The sequence below is a fragment of the Rousettus aegyptiacus genome, unplaced genomic scaffold, assembly GCF_014176215.1.
Source record: "Rousettus aegyptiacus isolate mRouAeg1 unplaced genomic scaffold, mRouAeg1.p scaffold_m13_p_8, whole genome shotgun sequence".
NCBI classification, from domain to species: domain Eukaryota; kingdom Metazoa; phylum Chordata; class Mammalia; order Chiroptera; family Pteropodidae; genus Rousettus; species Rousettus aegyptiacus.
Genome location: NW_023416311.1, coordinates 31,482,370 through 31,496,532, shown reverse-complemented (window position 1 = coordinate 31,496,532; position 14,163 = coordinate 31,482,370). Strand labels below are relative to the sequence as shown.

The following is a 14,163-nucleotide window of genomic DNA, read 5'->3' as shown; positions in this document are numbered from 1 at the left end:
GTTTTATTTCCCAATTTAGTCTCTCTGAAGAAACAAGCTCCTTGTATTTGATTGCTGAACTATTAGGCCATAGTTACAAACATAACCTCTGGTGGTTCATGTGCTTTAAGCCAGAAAAAGGTTTCCAGATCTTATGAGACTTTCAGATAAATTCATCCACAAATCTATATGTCACATTTATGAAAAGGAAAGAGGGATGACTTCCAAATCTTACTCTCCCACCCTCACTCTCCTACCTCTGTTCAGTCTAGTATCTCCATCTATCTGTCTTATTCCCAGCTGATGCAATAAGAAAAAATCTACACTGTAAATCATCAAACCATATCATACTTTTGATTCCTGTGAATAATTACAATTCTTTTTCTGAAATTGATAACCTTGGACAAATTCTGTCTCTGTAAAAATTGATCTCTCATATATTATTTAAAAGCAGTAATGTTGCTTTTTATTTCTTTCCTCCTTTATTTACCTTGTTTACCTAGAGTAATGATAGTCGAGAACTTAGTTGAGACCCATTTTCCCTTTCAGTTCTTTGCTGGCTTAGTTATAATTTTTTGTTTTGTTTCGTGTCAAAACTCTCTAAACTGATTCTGATAACTCTTATGTTCCTACATTTATTTTTAGTTTATAGTATACATTCTTTCATTTCCTCTTACTTTTATTCTTGTCCTTTTTTCTTGCCTAAAACAAATACTTTTTTAATAAAATCTGTTAGGAATTAATAGATAAAACTATGATGAGGGTGGGGGAGAGAAGTAATATTCACCAAGCATCTACTTTGTGCCTCCCACATTGTAGATGTTATCCATACATTAGCTCACTAATGTGTGTCACAATCTTATAATGTTATTATTTTTATCAAGTAGAAAACTGGGTCAGTACATTTCTATTTATCTTTTTGTTATAAAATGTAAATACTTTCAACTTAATTTAAATCATTTTAAGTGTCAATATTTCCTCGACTTTTCTGAGCTTTGAAATGAATAGAAAATGTCCATAGTTATATTTCTAAATGTTTTTATTATCAGAGACAGATAATATCAAGTTTTTAGGAACAACAGTATTTAATACTAAAAATTAACTGTAATAATCAAAATGTTTCTTGTCCCATAACAGACATGAGAAATTAGCATTTAAAAGCAGCATTAATTTTATTTTGTGTTTATTTTCTATTTAGCCAATTATTTTCACAATTAGCATAGAAACTATAGAAAAGTTTAGACAATTTTAAAAGTTTTCAGAATTACAAATATTCTGTGTAGTTCTTATATAGTCATAGATGTTTGGTATGTCTGTCTTGATTATTGAGGCACCCAGTTGTATACAAGGGAACAGAAAAAGCAACGTTCGAATACTTTGTGTTAAGCACTCCACTAAATGCATTAATACTTACAATATAACAGCCTTAAGAGGTAGGTATTGTTCATCCTTTTTATAACTGAGGAAAGTGAATGGTTAGTCACACACCCCAGAAAAAGAGTTAGTGGTAATATTGGAATGCTAGAAGTCTGACTCTGGACCCCGCTGCAGTGCACCCTTTCCTGTCCAAGTTGGGAGTTTTATATGCCTTAAGCAAAATATCATACAAGCTTATATTAAGAAAAAAACTAAGGTTAGGAAAATTGTTAACCCCAGGAAAATAATTTATAGATATTTAAATGTAAATGGACCAGTATATGAATATATAGATTTACATATTTGAAAAAAATCACTCCTGTATAACTTGGCATTTTATATAAACCAAAAAGGCTCTGTCTAGTCAAATTTCTTAATATTTCAAGTGGTGATTAATTTTTAAAAATACCAAAAATCCATTAAATGTTTCTAAAGTTAATTTTCAGTCATTTGCACAGTGCTGCAGTGGCATGTTTAAAATTTGTATATTATCTGCAGTGTCAGTTTTTTCATGTCATATTTCTACTCTCTAAGCCATAATTCAACATCTTTCAGCTGACTTCAAATATAAAAAAAGTTTTAAAATTGCACTGAAGTTTTGGTCAGTTGTATGGGAATAAAATTTGGGGATGAATGTTGATCAGTAGCTCAATTGGAGGGGTCTAAAATATATTTGCTTTTTAAAATCCTGAACACTCTCTAGAAAACATCTATCTTCAGTCTCGATGATTATTCACAGACTTTTTTCATATTGTTTTGTTTATAAATGTGCTGTTAACATTATATTTTAATTATTTAATCATATAAAGGCAATTAACTTATATTTTGTTTTTTAAACATAATCTAGATGAGGAAGAGGATGGCAAGACTCCAACTCAACCACTGTTGAAAAAAGGCAGGCATTTTTCATCATTTTATTTTAATCCTTTTTTTCATACTGTTAACTCTTTAACTCCAACCTTATTATTTTCTTTTTTTACCTTAGTTTTTATTTTCATGGTGAGGTGATGTTACAGTTATTTATTAAATGCAGATTAGAAAAATTATCATTAGTCCAAATAAAGAGTTAAATCATTCCAGGAAAAGGTGATATACATCAAAGACAAATTATTTCATGTCATCATAGCATTTTGGAAATATACCCTGAAAGTCAATATTAATTTTTTACTTTAAACTGCATGGTTTAGATGAAAATTAGAGACACTGAAATAGGTTTATTTACAGTGTCACTTACATTCTTTACCATCAGTTGTACCCAGCCAAGTCCTTAATTTTGATACTAATATATTTTTCATTTCAAAAATTACAATATTTCTCACAGTCCTGCTGCGTTTGGGAGATACAGGCATGTCAACATACATGAATTTTTTGAGAAGGAGATAGAGGTGAGAGTTATGGAGCAGTGTGGTTTGGTAGCCATAATATTTCATCATGCAAAATCATTTGTCATGTTTGCATACATCATGGCAGCATGAAAAGTGAATGATAGACATTCTGCGAAAGTGATCAGATTTCCTCCTGTGGATTTCTGCTTATTAAAATTTGATGTAGGAGTTTCATAATAGCCATTTGCTTGCTCACAGAGCTGTGCTGATTCCCCCCACCCCCCACTTCCTGAGAATATAAAAGGTAGCTCTCTTGATATAGACTTGTAGCATACAGGTGTCCTTCCAGGGAGTTCTCACCATCTTTCTGTGATTCAGAGAAAGATGTGGTGGTTATATGGCTTTAGAATTGGGTGTTCTATATTGAGAAGACAAAACTTAGGTCAAGATGAGGATGTTTTTCCTTAGCGGTTTCATTGTGATAATTGTGAGATTGCATTGGTATGTCTTCCACTTCCTTCTGTCTATCATATTACAGATAACAACATTTTATTTAAAAATTTTTTTGAGCTTTATATTATTGAGAAACCAGATTACAAAAGATATTCATAGAATAGGCATAAATTTAATTTGTCCGGTTAACCCAAAACAGCCTTTCAGAAATCAAAATCGAATAGTTGATTATAATTTTCTTGATTGGTACTTATGATTCTCTTTCATTCAGAATGCTTCAAAATATTGGAAATAAGGCAGGATAATTTGGATGAGTTTAGCTGTTGTAAAGATGTATTTATCTGTAATCTTTTTAAAAGTATGTTTCAATCATAAACAATTGAAAGCTTTCGATGGATGCCATATACAACTATCTACATTATAAACATTTAAGTATATAAAAGGAAGCTAGGAATTCAGCACAAGGGACTTTAAAATTTAGTTTTCTTACATCTTATTTTTCTGCTAATCCTTTAGAATCCAAAGGCCCTGCTGTGCCTTTAAATGTAGCTGACCAAAAGCTTCTTGAAGCTAGTACACAGTTTCAGAAAAAGCAAGGAAAGAATACCATTGATGTCTGGTGGCTTTTTGATGATGGAGGTAAGGCTGTTAATGTATTTTCTTTAACAGATTTAAATTTATTGGAGCTGTGGGAATAGTACTAAGAATTGGCATATACTCTTTCTTCACCAGTAGACCTCATTCCAGTTTTGCCAGCATTCTCAAAGCAACAGGATTAATTTTGGAAACAGGTGTTGCACTTAGTTGTCATATCTCTTCATTGTCTATCACTTTGGGAGTTGATGGGTCCTTCCTTGAGCTTCACGACCTTAACATTTTTTTTTTTTTGAATATTACAGACCATTTTGTAGAATGTCACTTAAAATTTGGAGTGCCATTTGATGTTTCATCATAATTAATTTTAAGTTATATATTTTGGGTAGAAGTATCACAGAAGTGATGCTATGCTCTTCTGTCTGTATCTCATCAGATGGCACATGACGTTGATTTGTCTCCTCATTCGTGAAATTACCTTTGACTTTTGAGTAAGGTGGTTTTCACCAGGTTTATACACTGAAGAGTTATTATTTCTCCCTTTTATAACTACAGGTATTTGGGGAATGAGGTGTTATGTGAGACCATGTAAATATACCATTGTTACTGCAGCTTTTGCCACCATCTTTGGAATCCATTGATATTTCTGCCTAAATTTATTATTGTTATGGTGGCATGTTTGTGGTCACCAAAAGATGACTTTCCGATTCTATCATTTCTTCCTCATTTATTAGTTGGAATTTTACTATAAGGAAGAGCTTTCTCATTATTTCTGAGTGGACTCATGGATTCCTATTTTATTCAGTGGGGTATGATTTGTCATTCTCATTATTTGTTTTGATATTCAAATTGTCCTGGATTTCCTGTTTTGTCTGATTTTTATGTCATGTCTCAATCATTCATTATTTCCTGGTACAATAAGATGTTCCAGGCTCAGTTTTGTACTTATACCAGCTGTCGAATCATTCATTATCCAAGGAGCCCTGATTCCTTTAATGGAGAGTGGTATTGAGAAGCCAAGATCAGGGTATTAAGATATGCCCATTCTTCCTAGGGTTTCACTGCTCCCAGGCCCTCTCAGTGGGCAGATCTAGAAAACGTTTGTATGTGTGCATATGGATTGAAAACCAATTCCAGTCCAACATGGCAGAGTTCAGTTCAGCTTCTCTCTTTTTATGTTTCCCATTTCAGTGAAAAAACTGGCTCTCATTAGCATCAATGAATATTCTCATTCCTCACCCCTCCTCTATGTGAATAATCCAGCTCCGCCAGGCCGCTGTCCCATTTCGCTCCCTTCCTCACATGGGTCCTGAGTTATGGCGCCTTGACTAAATCAAGGAAGGACAGAATGAAAAATTCTGTTTTCTATTGAGTTGTATGTAGTAAACATGTTTTTAGAGACTAAATTAAAAGTTCTTGATTGAGACGTTAGCATTAAGTAAATGATTTGTTATATTTTTATAATTCAGGTTTGACTTTATTGATACCTTATCTTCTGACTACCAAGAAAAAGTGGAAAGATTGTAAGATCAGAGTATTCATTGGTGGAAAAATAAACAGAATAGACCATGACCGGAGAGCGTAAGTCTATTTTAAATTGAAGGGCATTTAATTAATGGTATTTTACTATACAATATACATTTGATAGGATAAAAATTAGGCAATCCATAAAATGTCAGTCATGTTGTTCTGTTCTATACCAAAACTGAAAATTTTAGCTAAACAAATAAAACCTCATTCTATTTAGTGTAGTCTATGTTTAAATTATACTTAGTTTTATTGATATATATTTTTTAATATATTGACATTTTAGAAAGTCTTTATTAAATACTTATGGTATTAAAGTGTTAAGCAGCTTTTTTTTTTTTAAATCAGAGAAAGTACACAAAGATTATATGCATATTCATATATAGGATACATTTTGTAGACTTCTGGACAACAGAAATGCAGGATGCCATTTTCATTCATTCTCTTATTTCTGTTTGTATTGTCACAATTCTAGTTCTGGTTTCAGTGCTTCTCTAAATACCTTGTGCCTAGTCTCTGACCTTTTCAGCATATTTGGTGCACGTTGCTTCCAATTTCATGTTTGGAAAGCAGAGCTTGATTATATGATTCCTCTGCCAAAAATACTTATAACGTCTCTGTAACATACCATAGAAAGTCTTTGCCAAAATGTGACAAGGCCTTTTTTATGTCCTCCTGTTCAATTTTTTTTATTATCTTCTGTTCCCCCAAATATGCTTTATACTTCAGTTTACATTTCTGTACCTGCCCTAAACATGCATGTGCTTTCAGACTTTTACTCCTTTGCACACTCTCATTTCTCTACTGTAAAAAGCTCTTTGCTTGCCTCCCTTTTCTGTCAATATACTACATTCTTTAAAATCCAGACAGTTGTCACCTTCTTTATAAGACTTTCCCATCCTCCCCTACCCCTCGCCCACCACTAGTTGTTGTGTTTCCAGTTGTTGTGTTTCCTTCCTGAATGATGATACCACTCATCACATTCTGGGGCTTGTATTTTATTCTTAGATTTGAGTTTTGTGGGCCCTGTAACACATAGCAGGACTTAGTAATTTATACCAGAATTCAGCTAGATGTTTATTCATTTCAAACAGTGAATTATGCAAGAAATAGTAGAAATAATTTAAAAGTTAAATCTGTTGCTTGTCTGTTTTCTAGTATCTTGATTTAGAAAACCCATTAAAAATAAAATCCTGTTTTGTTCCTTCTTTTTTCTGTTTATATGTTCAACTTTTCTAGCCACAAGATTTTATTGCTAACTGTGCCTCCAAAAAAGTATTTTTTCCTGAAAATCGAAGGCTTGTTGGAGCTTTTATTCCATGCCTATCCAAGTCTTCCCTTCTCTCTCAAAAAAGACTGTGAACTTAATCTATGCCATCAGTCATAGTTTCAGTTTGGCCCAAAAATTTATATTTGGGCCTTGAGATTCGCATTCTTCATGAATGAAGACTAATCCAAAAAGAAGTAAACAAATGATTATTTACAAATTTTTACTGAAATCTATATACTTAACTATAATTTGACTAAAATTAACTTTAAAAAAACTAACTGCCATTCAAATTTCATTGTTAATGTCACTCTCTGTCCATTCATTATTGGATACTAAGGAGAGATTGAGAGAATGTAAAAGAATATAACAGAAGTCTCCTCTCAGGGAATTTAGAAATCTATTTTGCAAATGTACAGTGTGAATTAATTTAGATGGACTTTGTTTAGCACCTGGTAGAATTTTCCTATAAGTCATGCATTTTAGGTATATGGAGTCAACCCTAAATAGAATTAAAATATGTATTTACAGTTTTCATGTGTCTCAGTGCTATTCATTTTTGTTTTAGGATGGCTACTTTACTTAGCAAGTTCCGGATAGACTTCTCCGATATCATGGTCCTAGGAGATATTAATACTAAACCAAAGAAAGAAAAGTAAGTTATTGAATAAGTTACTTTGTACATATTTCTGATCATTTTATAGATAACCTACCCAGACACTTCAATAACAGATCATTCAATTTAATTATCTGGGGGTTTTGCCTTCTGTTAGTTACATGTGAAGTCAGCTTTTTAAATCTAGCACTGATAACTGGCATGCTTGTAGTAGATATTGGAATTAGTCCAAAGAGCCTCAATTTTCAGAGAATTCTATTACTACTGTTTATAAGTAATTTCTGAAAATAATTAATTCCACAGAAATTCCACATGGTTTTTAAATTTCCATTGTTTATGCCCACATTCATTATGACCATTTAGTCCCTACTCCACATATGAAGTACTTTACTAAAATAGGAGAATCTAAGATTTTGCCTATGATAGTTGTATTCACAATTCTCAAGAGTCAAAAGTAGACTTGTGGAATATTCTATCTGAAAATGATATATAGTGGTTGTTATATTTATATTACCAGACAGATTTTCAATTATTTTCAGACAAATGTTGAATAAATGATGAAATGTATAAAGAATTCATTTTAAATAGAAAATATACCATGTAAGGTTGTAATAAGGGAGAGATTGTTTCTTCTTATAAAACAATAAAAACAAGGCACTTTTATGAGACTTGATACTCAAAATGGGTTGTTTCAAGATCCAGTTGCAATGTATGTGTGGAGGCTTCCCCACACCAGTAAGCAATTCTCAGACATCAGCAGAGTGTCTGAGAATTCAACTCCGTTAGGACACTGTCCATCCAGAGATAGAATCAGATTGCACAAGGAAAGGACTCAGCCACACAAGAACTACCCTCCACTGTAGATGCCAGTCACAAGCCGAAGTTGTTACCTGTATTTCTGACTGACTGGCTATAAATCAGAGGTTCTCACTCCCCTTCTCAAGTTCATTTAATTTGCTAGAACAGCTCACTAGATTACCTTTTTATTACATTGGATATTAACGGATAAAAATCAACAGCCAGATAAAGGGATACGTAGAGTGAGGTCCCCAAGGAAGGGGCTTCTGGCCTTGTGTAACTCTGGGCCTGGCAAGGTGGCACCTGGAAGCATTCTGATTCCTCAACATGGAAACTCTCCTTAAAAGAGGGAAAAGGACTAATGAGCTGTCGTCTTGGGGTTTTTATGAAGGTATCATTGCATAGTCATGACTGAGTAAGTCATTGGCCATTGGCAACTGAACTCAGTCTCCAGCCCCTTCTCCTGGCAGTTGGGTGGGGTTGAGGAGTGGGGTGGGCTGTGGCAATGACTGAAAGTTTCAAACTTCTATTCACTAGGTGGGTTTTCCTGGCAACCAGCCCCACCCTTGGGTTCCAAAAATCATCTCATTAACATAACAAAAACACCTTTATCACTCTGGACACTTAGGAAATTCCAAGAGTTTTGGGAGCTGTGAGCCAGGAACTGTGGGTGAAGACCAAATATAAATCACAATATTGCAGTGCTGAAAATACTTTTCACATTCACAGAAGATTGGAATGCTGTTCATGTTCTTCTAGTATCTTTTGCCTATAAGTATTTGGATCTTAATTAATTAATTTTGCATCTTAAATGTTTACTATCTGCCCTTTTTTTGCTTTGAAATGTTCTAGTATCTTTTCTTATACTACTTTTATTTAGTGGTACTTGAATGGGGAAAGCCTTTGAGTATTTTGAGTAAAGGAGCAACACAATTTGACGTACTGCTCAAAGGGATCATTTTTGTCTTCTGTGGTGAAAATGTACTTAGGTTGAGGTGGGTGGGCGTAGGAGCAGGGGTAGATACTGATCAGAGTAGTTAGAGTGTAGAGGGGAGCACAGTCAATGGAAAACACTAACTCTTCAAGTTATAATTTAGCATTTAAGATCTTAATGTTAGGTAATTCAAAATAAGGATAATTGTCAGTATCCTTTCAATTTTTTTAAGTATTGTAGCTTTTGATGAAATGATTGAGCCATACCGACTTCATGAAGATGATAAAGAACAAGATATAGCAGATAAAATGAAAGAAGATGAGCCATGGAGAATAACAGATAATGAACTTGAACTTTATAAAACCAAGGTATTCTTTCTCTTCTGCTTCCTATTCATTAATCTTCCGTGTGATTTTTTAAATACTTAAGACATAAATCAGTATCAAGAACTGCAATTTATTATGGGGAGACCAGTTGTGTGAATTAAATCTACTTTAAGTTGGATTTATACATGGATAGTGTAAAAAATTATTTTTTTTAAATTAGAGAACAAATTTTTGTTATACCAAAATTGGTTTCTCTTTGTCTACTTATAGTTTTATAAACCATACTAGATTTCCAGATGGTCTAGGAATGACTTTGTCCTGTTGTGTTTCAGACATACCGGCAGATCAGGTTAAATGAGTTATTAAAAGAACATTCAAGCACAGCTAATATCATTGTCATGTAAGTAATACATAAAATTTTCTTGGGTATTTATTTCATAATAATGCAATTAGGATAGATTTAGGTAATTGTCATAACAGTTCATTCTGGAATTTTTCCTGTATCCTTTTTCCCACCTTTTAAAAATTTTTTAGCATAGCCATCAAACATGTGGGGTATGAGAGCCAAAAGTCAAAATTTGAACCCCAAGCAGGTTCTTCATGGAAATAACCCCATAAAGTTACTAGCAGTTCCTGACTTAATTTCACCCCAAGTTCCCACACACAGACTTTACATACTGATTCATTGTCCTTATGTTGAATGTAGATGCTAATGTTAGCTCTGGCTTTTCCTCCACGAAACCATGTTAGCTTGATACTGAACCCAAATTTTCTCAGTCCTGGAGTGTAAGTCCTTAAATAGGTAAGGAAAGCTCAGGTCTTCAGAAACCTGCCAAATGATGAAATAAAATAACACCAAAGTATTGTTATTTTGATTAATAACAACTACTTAATACACCAGAAAATTTTAAGTTTTGCTGCTGCTGATCAAATATCTGTAATGGAAGATGCTAAACATAGAAATCTGGTCCCTACTGCCATCATCTATAAATAGAAATGAAACCCCAGAGAGTTGAGAAGATAAAAATAAACATGTAGAATTGTTTGAGTTTTATTTATCTATGTATAGTTTCCACTTTCTAAATTCAGATGGAAGCATCCTTTTCTTCTAAAACATTTTTTTTCCTGTTTAATAGTTGCTACTAAATATTTCAAATAACTCAAATTTCTTTATAATAACATTTCTCACCAAACTGAGATGTTGGTATTTACATATGTTTCATAAAAATACATTAAGAACCTTAAGTGTCTTTATTTGTTTTAATTTTTATTTCTCAATTAGAGCTGATATTCAATAGTTTATGCTAGTTTCAGATGTACAGCATAATGGTTAGACATTTATATAATTTACGAAGTGATCCCTTAGTTATTGCAATATTATTAACTACAATTCCTATGCTATACTTTACATCCCTGTTAAAGAATTTTGTACTTATTGAAGAAGGAGAAATTTGGGGGTTAATGTTAAGTACCAAATGTGTTATGGTTTATAGAAATTTACTTGCTATTTTTATGAAGAAAAATTTTTAAATATTTTGTTCAAAATTTAAAAATCGGAATAGTGTTATGGCAGTATAATAGTTACTATACTATATGCAGAATGTCCCTGCACTTAAAAATATTTTGCAACTATAGGAATTTTTAGTTCTGTTATTATGACTTAATTTATAATTTTTATTACATTCTATTCTTCTCAGCTGAAATGAATAGCTTAATTTCCTTTCTCTTTTTGACACCAGGAGTCTCCCAGTTGCACGAAAAGGTGCTGTGTCTAGTGCTCTCTACATGGCATGGTTAGAAGCTCTATCTAAGGACCTACCACCTATCCTCCTGGTTCGTGGGAATCATCAGAGTGTCCTTACCTTCTATTCCTAAATGTTCTACACAGTGGACAGCCCTTCAGATGGTACTTCAGTGCCTAGTGAAGTAACTGAAATCTTCAATGACACATTAACATCACGATAGCGAACTGTGACTTTTCTTTCACTATTTTATTAATTTGAAAGCACACAGGGAAGTTGTCCCATTGATGTGTGTGTATGGAGACTTCAGCATTAGTCAAAAACATATCTCAATCTCAATGAATGATGATTCCTTGTTGGACTGAAGCTCATGAAAGTAAAGTTTTCCTTTGCTACTTGAATAGCAATAAAAATGTGTTGGTTTTTGATTGATGAAAGGAGTACAAAAAGCCTTTAGCCTTGAGGTGCCTTCTGAAAATAACCAAATTTCATCCACATATCCTTTTTTATAAATTTATAGAATGTCAAACTTTGCCTTCAGCTATTTTTATTTCTAGTTTCTTCCATCTTAAAATGGACACTACTTTTCTTTTTCCATTGACCAATTAGTGTTGAGTACTGTATGTTTTTTACTATTTTTGTAAAGGTATACGTTTAGAAATTAAAGGTGAGAATTAGGGCAAGTTAATGAAAAATGCAAAAAAAAAAAAAAAGGGAACCAAAAAGTGACCCCAAGTTTAAGTTTAGGTTTGTATGAGTATGTTTAAATGTAGATCTAGGGAAAAAAGGCCCAATAAACCCTTTTTTTTTTTAACTTCTAAGTGGCTCTTATTTGTATCTTTATTTGATTATTATCTCTTGAAACCTTAGGGAAGTTTAAAGATTTATCCAGTACTTCTGTATACCATGTTGAAATATCATATATTGTAATTGTTTAGATAAAAGTCCTCAAGATCATTTGTATTTATTAGAAGAGAGATCTGTTCTAATTTAGCATTTTTCTCAAATCTGAGGGACTTTTAAGAAATGCTAGAAATTTTTTTCTGAAGGAAAATTAGACAAAGCTATGCCATTTCATAGACTATTTCAGTAAATACTACATGGAGTTTCACTATACCATTCTTTATAAATCATTAAAATACTGTCTCAAATGGTTAAATGGACCACTGGTTTCTCAGTGAAATGTTTTTAGGTTTAATTCATTCAATTGTCAAGTACACTTAGTCTTAATTAATATACTCAGGTTTGAACAGATTATTCCGAACATTTAAATTTAATCCATTCTTAATACTTTAAAACTTTTGTGTTAAGAAAAACTGCCAGTTTGTGCTTTCGAAATGTCTGTTTTGACATCGTAGTCTACTAGTACAAATTTGACAGTGCGTATGTACTGTTACTAAAAGCTTTATATACAGTTATTAATGTGAAATTTTTCATTTTTTATTCAAGGAAGGATTTCCTAAAAACATTTCAAGGGATATATATCTACATATCTGTATGTGTGTGTGTATGTATATGCATACACAGATGCACATGTGTATATATAATGACATTTATGTTTTGCTGGTTTTTTGCGTTTTAAGTGATCAACATTCATTAGATTAAAAATCTTTTTGCTTTAGTAAACATAAGTTCAAAATCAGATTGAAATACAGGTTTCTTAGAAACAGAGGTGTTCATTTGAAGGGCATGTAACTTCACACAGTTATCATTCAGTTAGAAAATGGAGGAATTCTTATCTAGAGTACTATTCAGTGAGTTCACTAACATAAGTTTCAGTGGTGAAGAATTTATGCAGGTGTTCATGAACCTTAATAGAAATCTATAAAATTACTGTCATCAATAGTGCAGTATTTTGCTGCATGAGTATGAACTAAATTAATATGAAAATGGAGATCCAATAATAATTTTGAATTCAGAACATTAAGAAAATACAGTAATTGTTTTTTCCATAATTTTTTTTCTTATGTTGTAACCCATAGCCTTGTTCCATTTATTGCAGGTTTTGTAGTGTTTTGGGGTAAAGACAGTAGAAATGTCATATTATTCAGTAAACAATATCATGTTTGAACATTATAAATGAATAATAGGGCATGAACTGAGTGCTGCTATATTGAAATGTGCACAGGTACACTTATTTTTCTTTTTTTAAGTTTTTCCCATTCAGGAAAACATTGTGATCTCTACTGCAGGAACCAAATGTCATGCATCATACATACATGTGTATAAAGTACATAAAATATATCTAAATATGCATAATGGGGGGAGGGTAATATTGTCTGTGAAATAATGTAAGAAGCTTTTCACTTAAAAAAGAAAAAAAATGCATTACTTTTAATTAACTCTAGACACCAGATCAAAATTTTCAAGGTTATTGTAGTGCTCTAATAAAGTTCAACAATTCTTAGAGATGCTATCTAATGTTGAAGCTATTCTACTCTATTTTATTTATGCCGAATTTGATTATTTTAATGCCAATTTTTGTTTTTCATTTCTAATCATTGGTGATAGCTTGGAAACAAATAATTATGCAGTGGCATTTGACAGTTCATTACTCCTATAGGTAAAAATTCAGTGGGTTTAGAGAGAATGGTGGTGTTAAGCTGATTATTAAATGGTTAATTAAATCAAATATTTATTTGTTACATTATTTCATTTGTTTTAGGTTTTCTTTTACATTCTTTTTATATGCTTTCTGATATTACGTATTTTTAAAGACTATGGAAATAATTTAAAGATTTGAGCTGGTGGATGTTTACCAAGTTTGAAAATGTAATATTTTGATAATACTGTACTATAACTGTCACACAAATGCTTTTCTAATGTTTAAACATTGAGTATTGCAGTTGCTGCTTTGTACAGAGGTTACTGCAATAAAGGAAGTGGATTCATTAAAACTATTTAATGTCTACTTTTATATTGTATCTGTTTTACAAATCTATGTCAACTTCGTGATTGAACTTCATTTATATAATTATTATTGGTATCTGAGTTTTTTAAATGGCTTTCACCTTAATATTCATGACTTGGCAAAGCTGTTTGAAATTGTTCACTGTCCCTAAGCTTTTGTTATACCCACTATTAATACTGATAGTGTGATTAAGCCATATAAAATGCGGCTCATTTTGATTTTTTTAAAGTAATGATTGCTTTGTTTTGTTTTTTAGTTTCAAGTATACAGTACAT

The 14,163-nt window shown here is 32.2% G+C and overlaps 1 protein-coding gene across 3 annotated transcripts in view; it reads left to right on the top strand.

Moving 5' to 3' along the window:
• Window positions 1–13,877, top strand: part of SLC12A2 (solute carrier family 12 member 2) — an 85,497-nt gene extending 71,620 nt beyond the window's left edge. For 2 of the 3 annotated variants that reach the window (XM_036225512.1, XM_036225514.1), the window contains exons 21-27: window positions 2,243–2,290; window positions 3,690–3,812; window positions 5,237–5,348; window positions 7,130–7,216; window positions 9,142–9,277; window positions 9,568–9,635; window positions 10,975–13,877. In XM_036225512.1, the coding sequence (XP_036081405.1) occupies window positions 2,243–2,290; window positions 3,690–3,812; window positions 5,237–5,348; window positions 7,130–7,216; window positions 9,142–9,277; window positions 9,568–9,635; window positions 10,975–11,110 (710 nt within the window). In that variant the 3' untranslated portion in view covers window positions 11,111–13,877. The remainder of the gene's footprint in view (window positions 1–2,242; window positions 2,291–3,689; window positions 3,813–5,236; window positions 5,349–7,129; window positions 7,217–9,141; window positions 9,278–9,567; window positions 9,636–10,974) is intronic. The other variant, XM_036225513.1, reaches the window with a different exon arrangement.
• The last annotated feature ends 286 nt before the right edge of the window (window positions 13,878–14,163 follow it).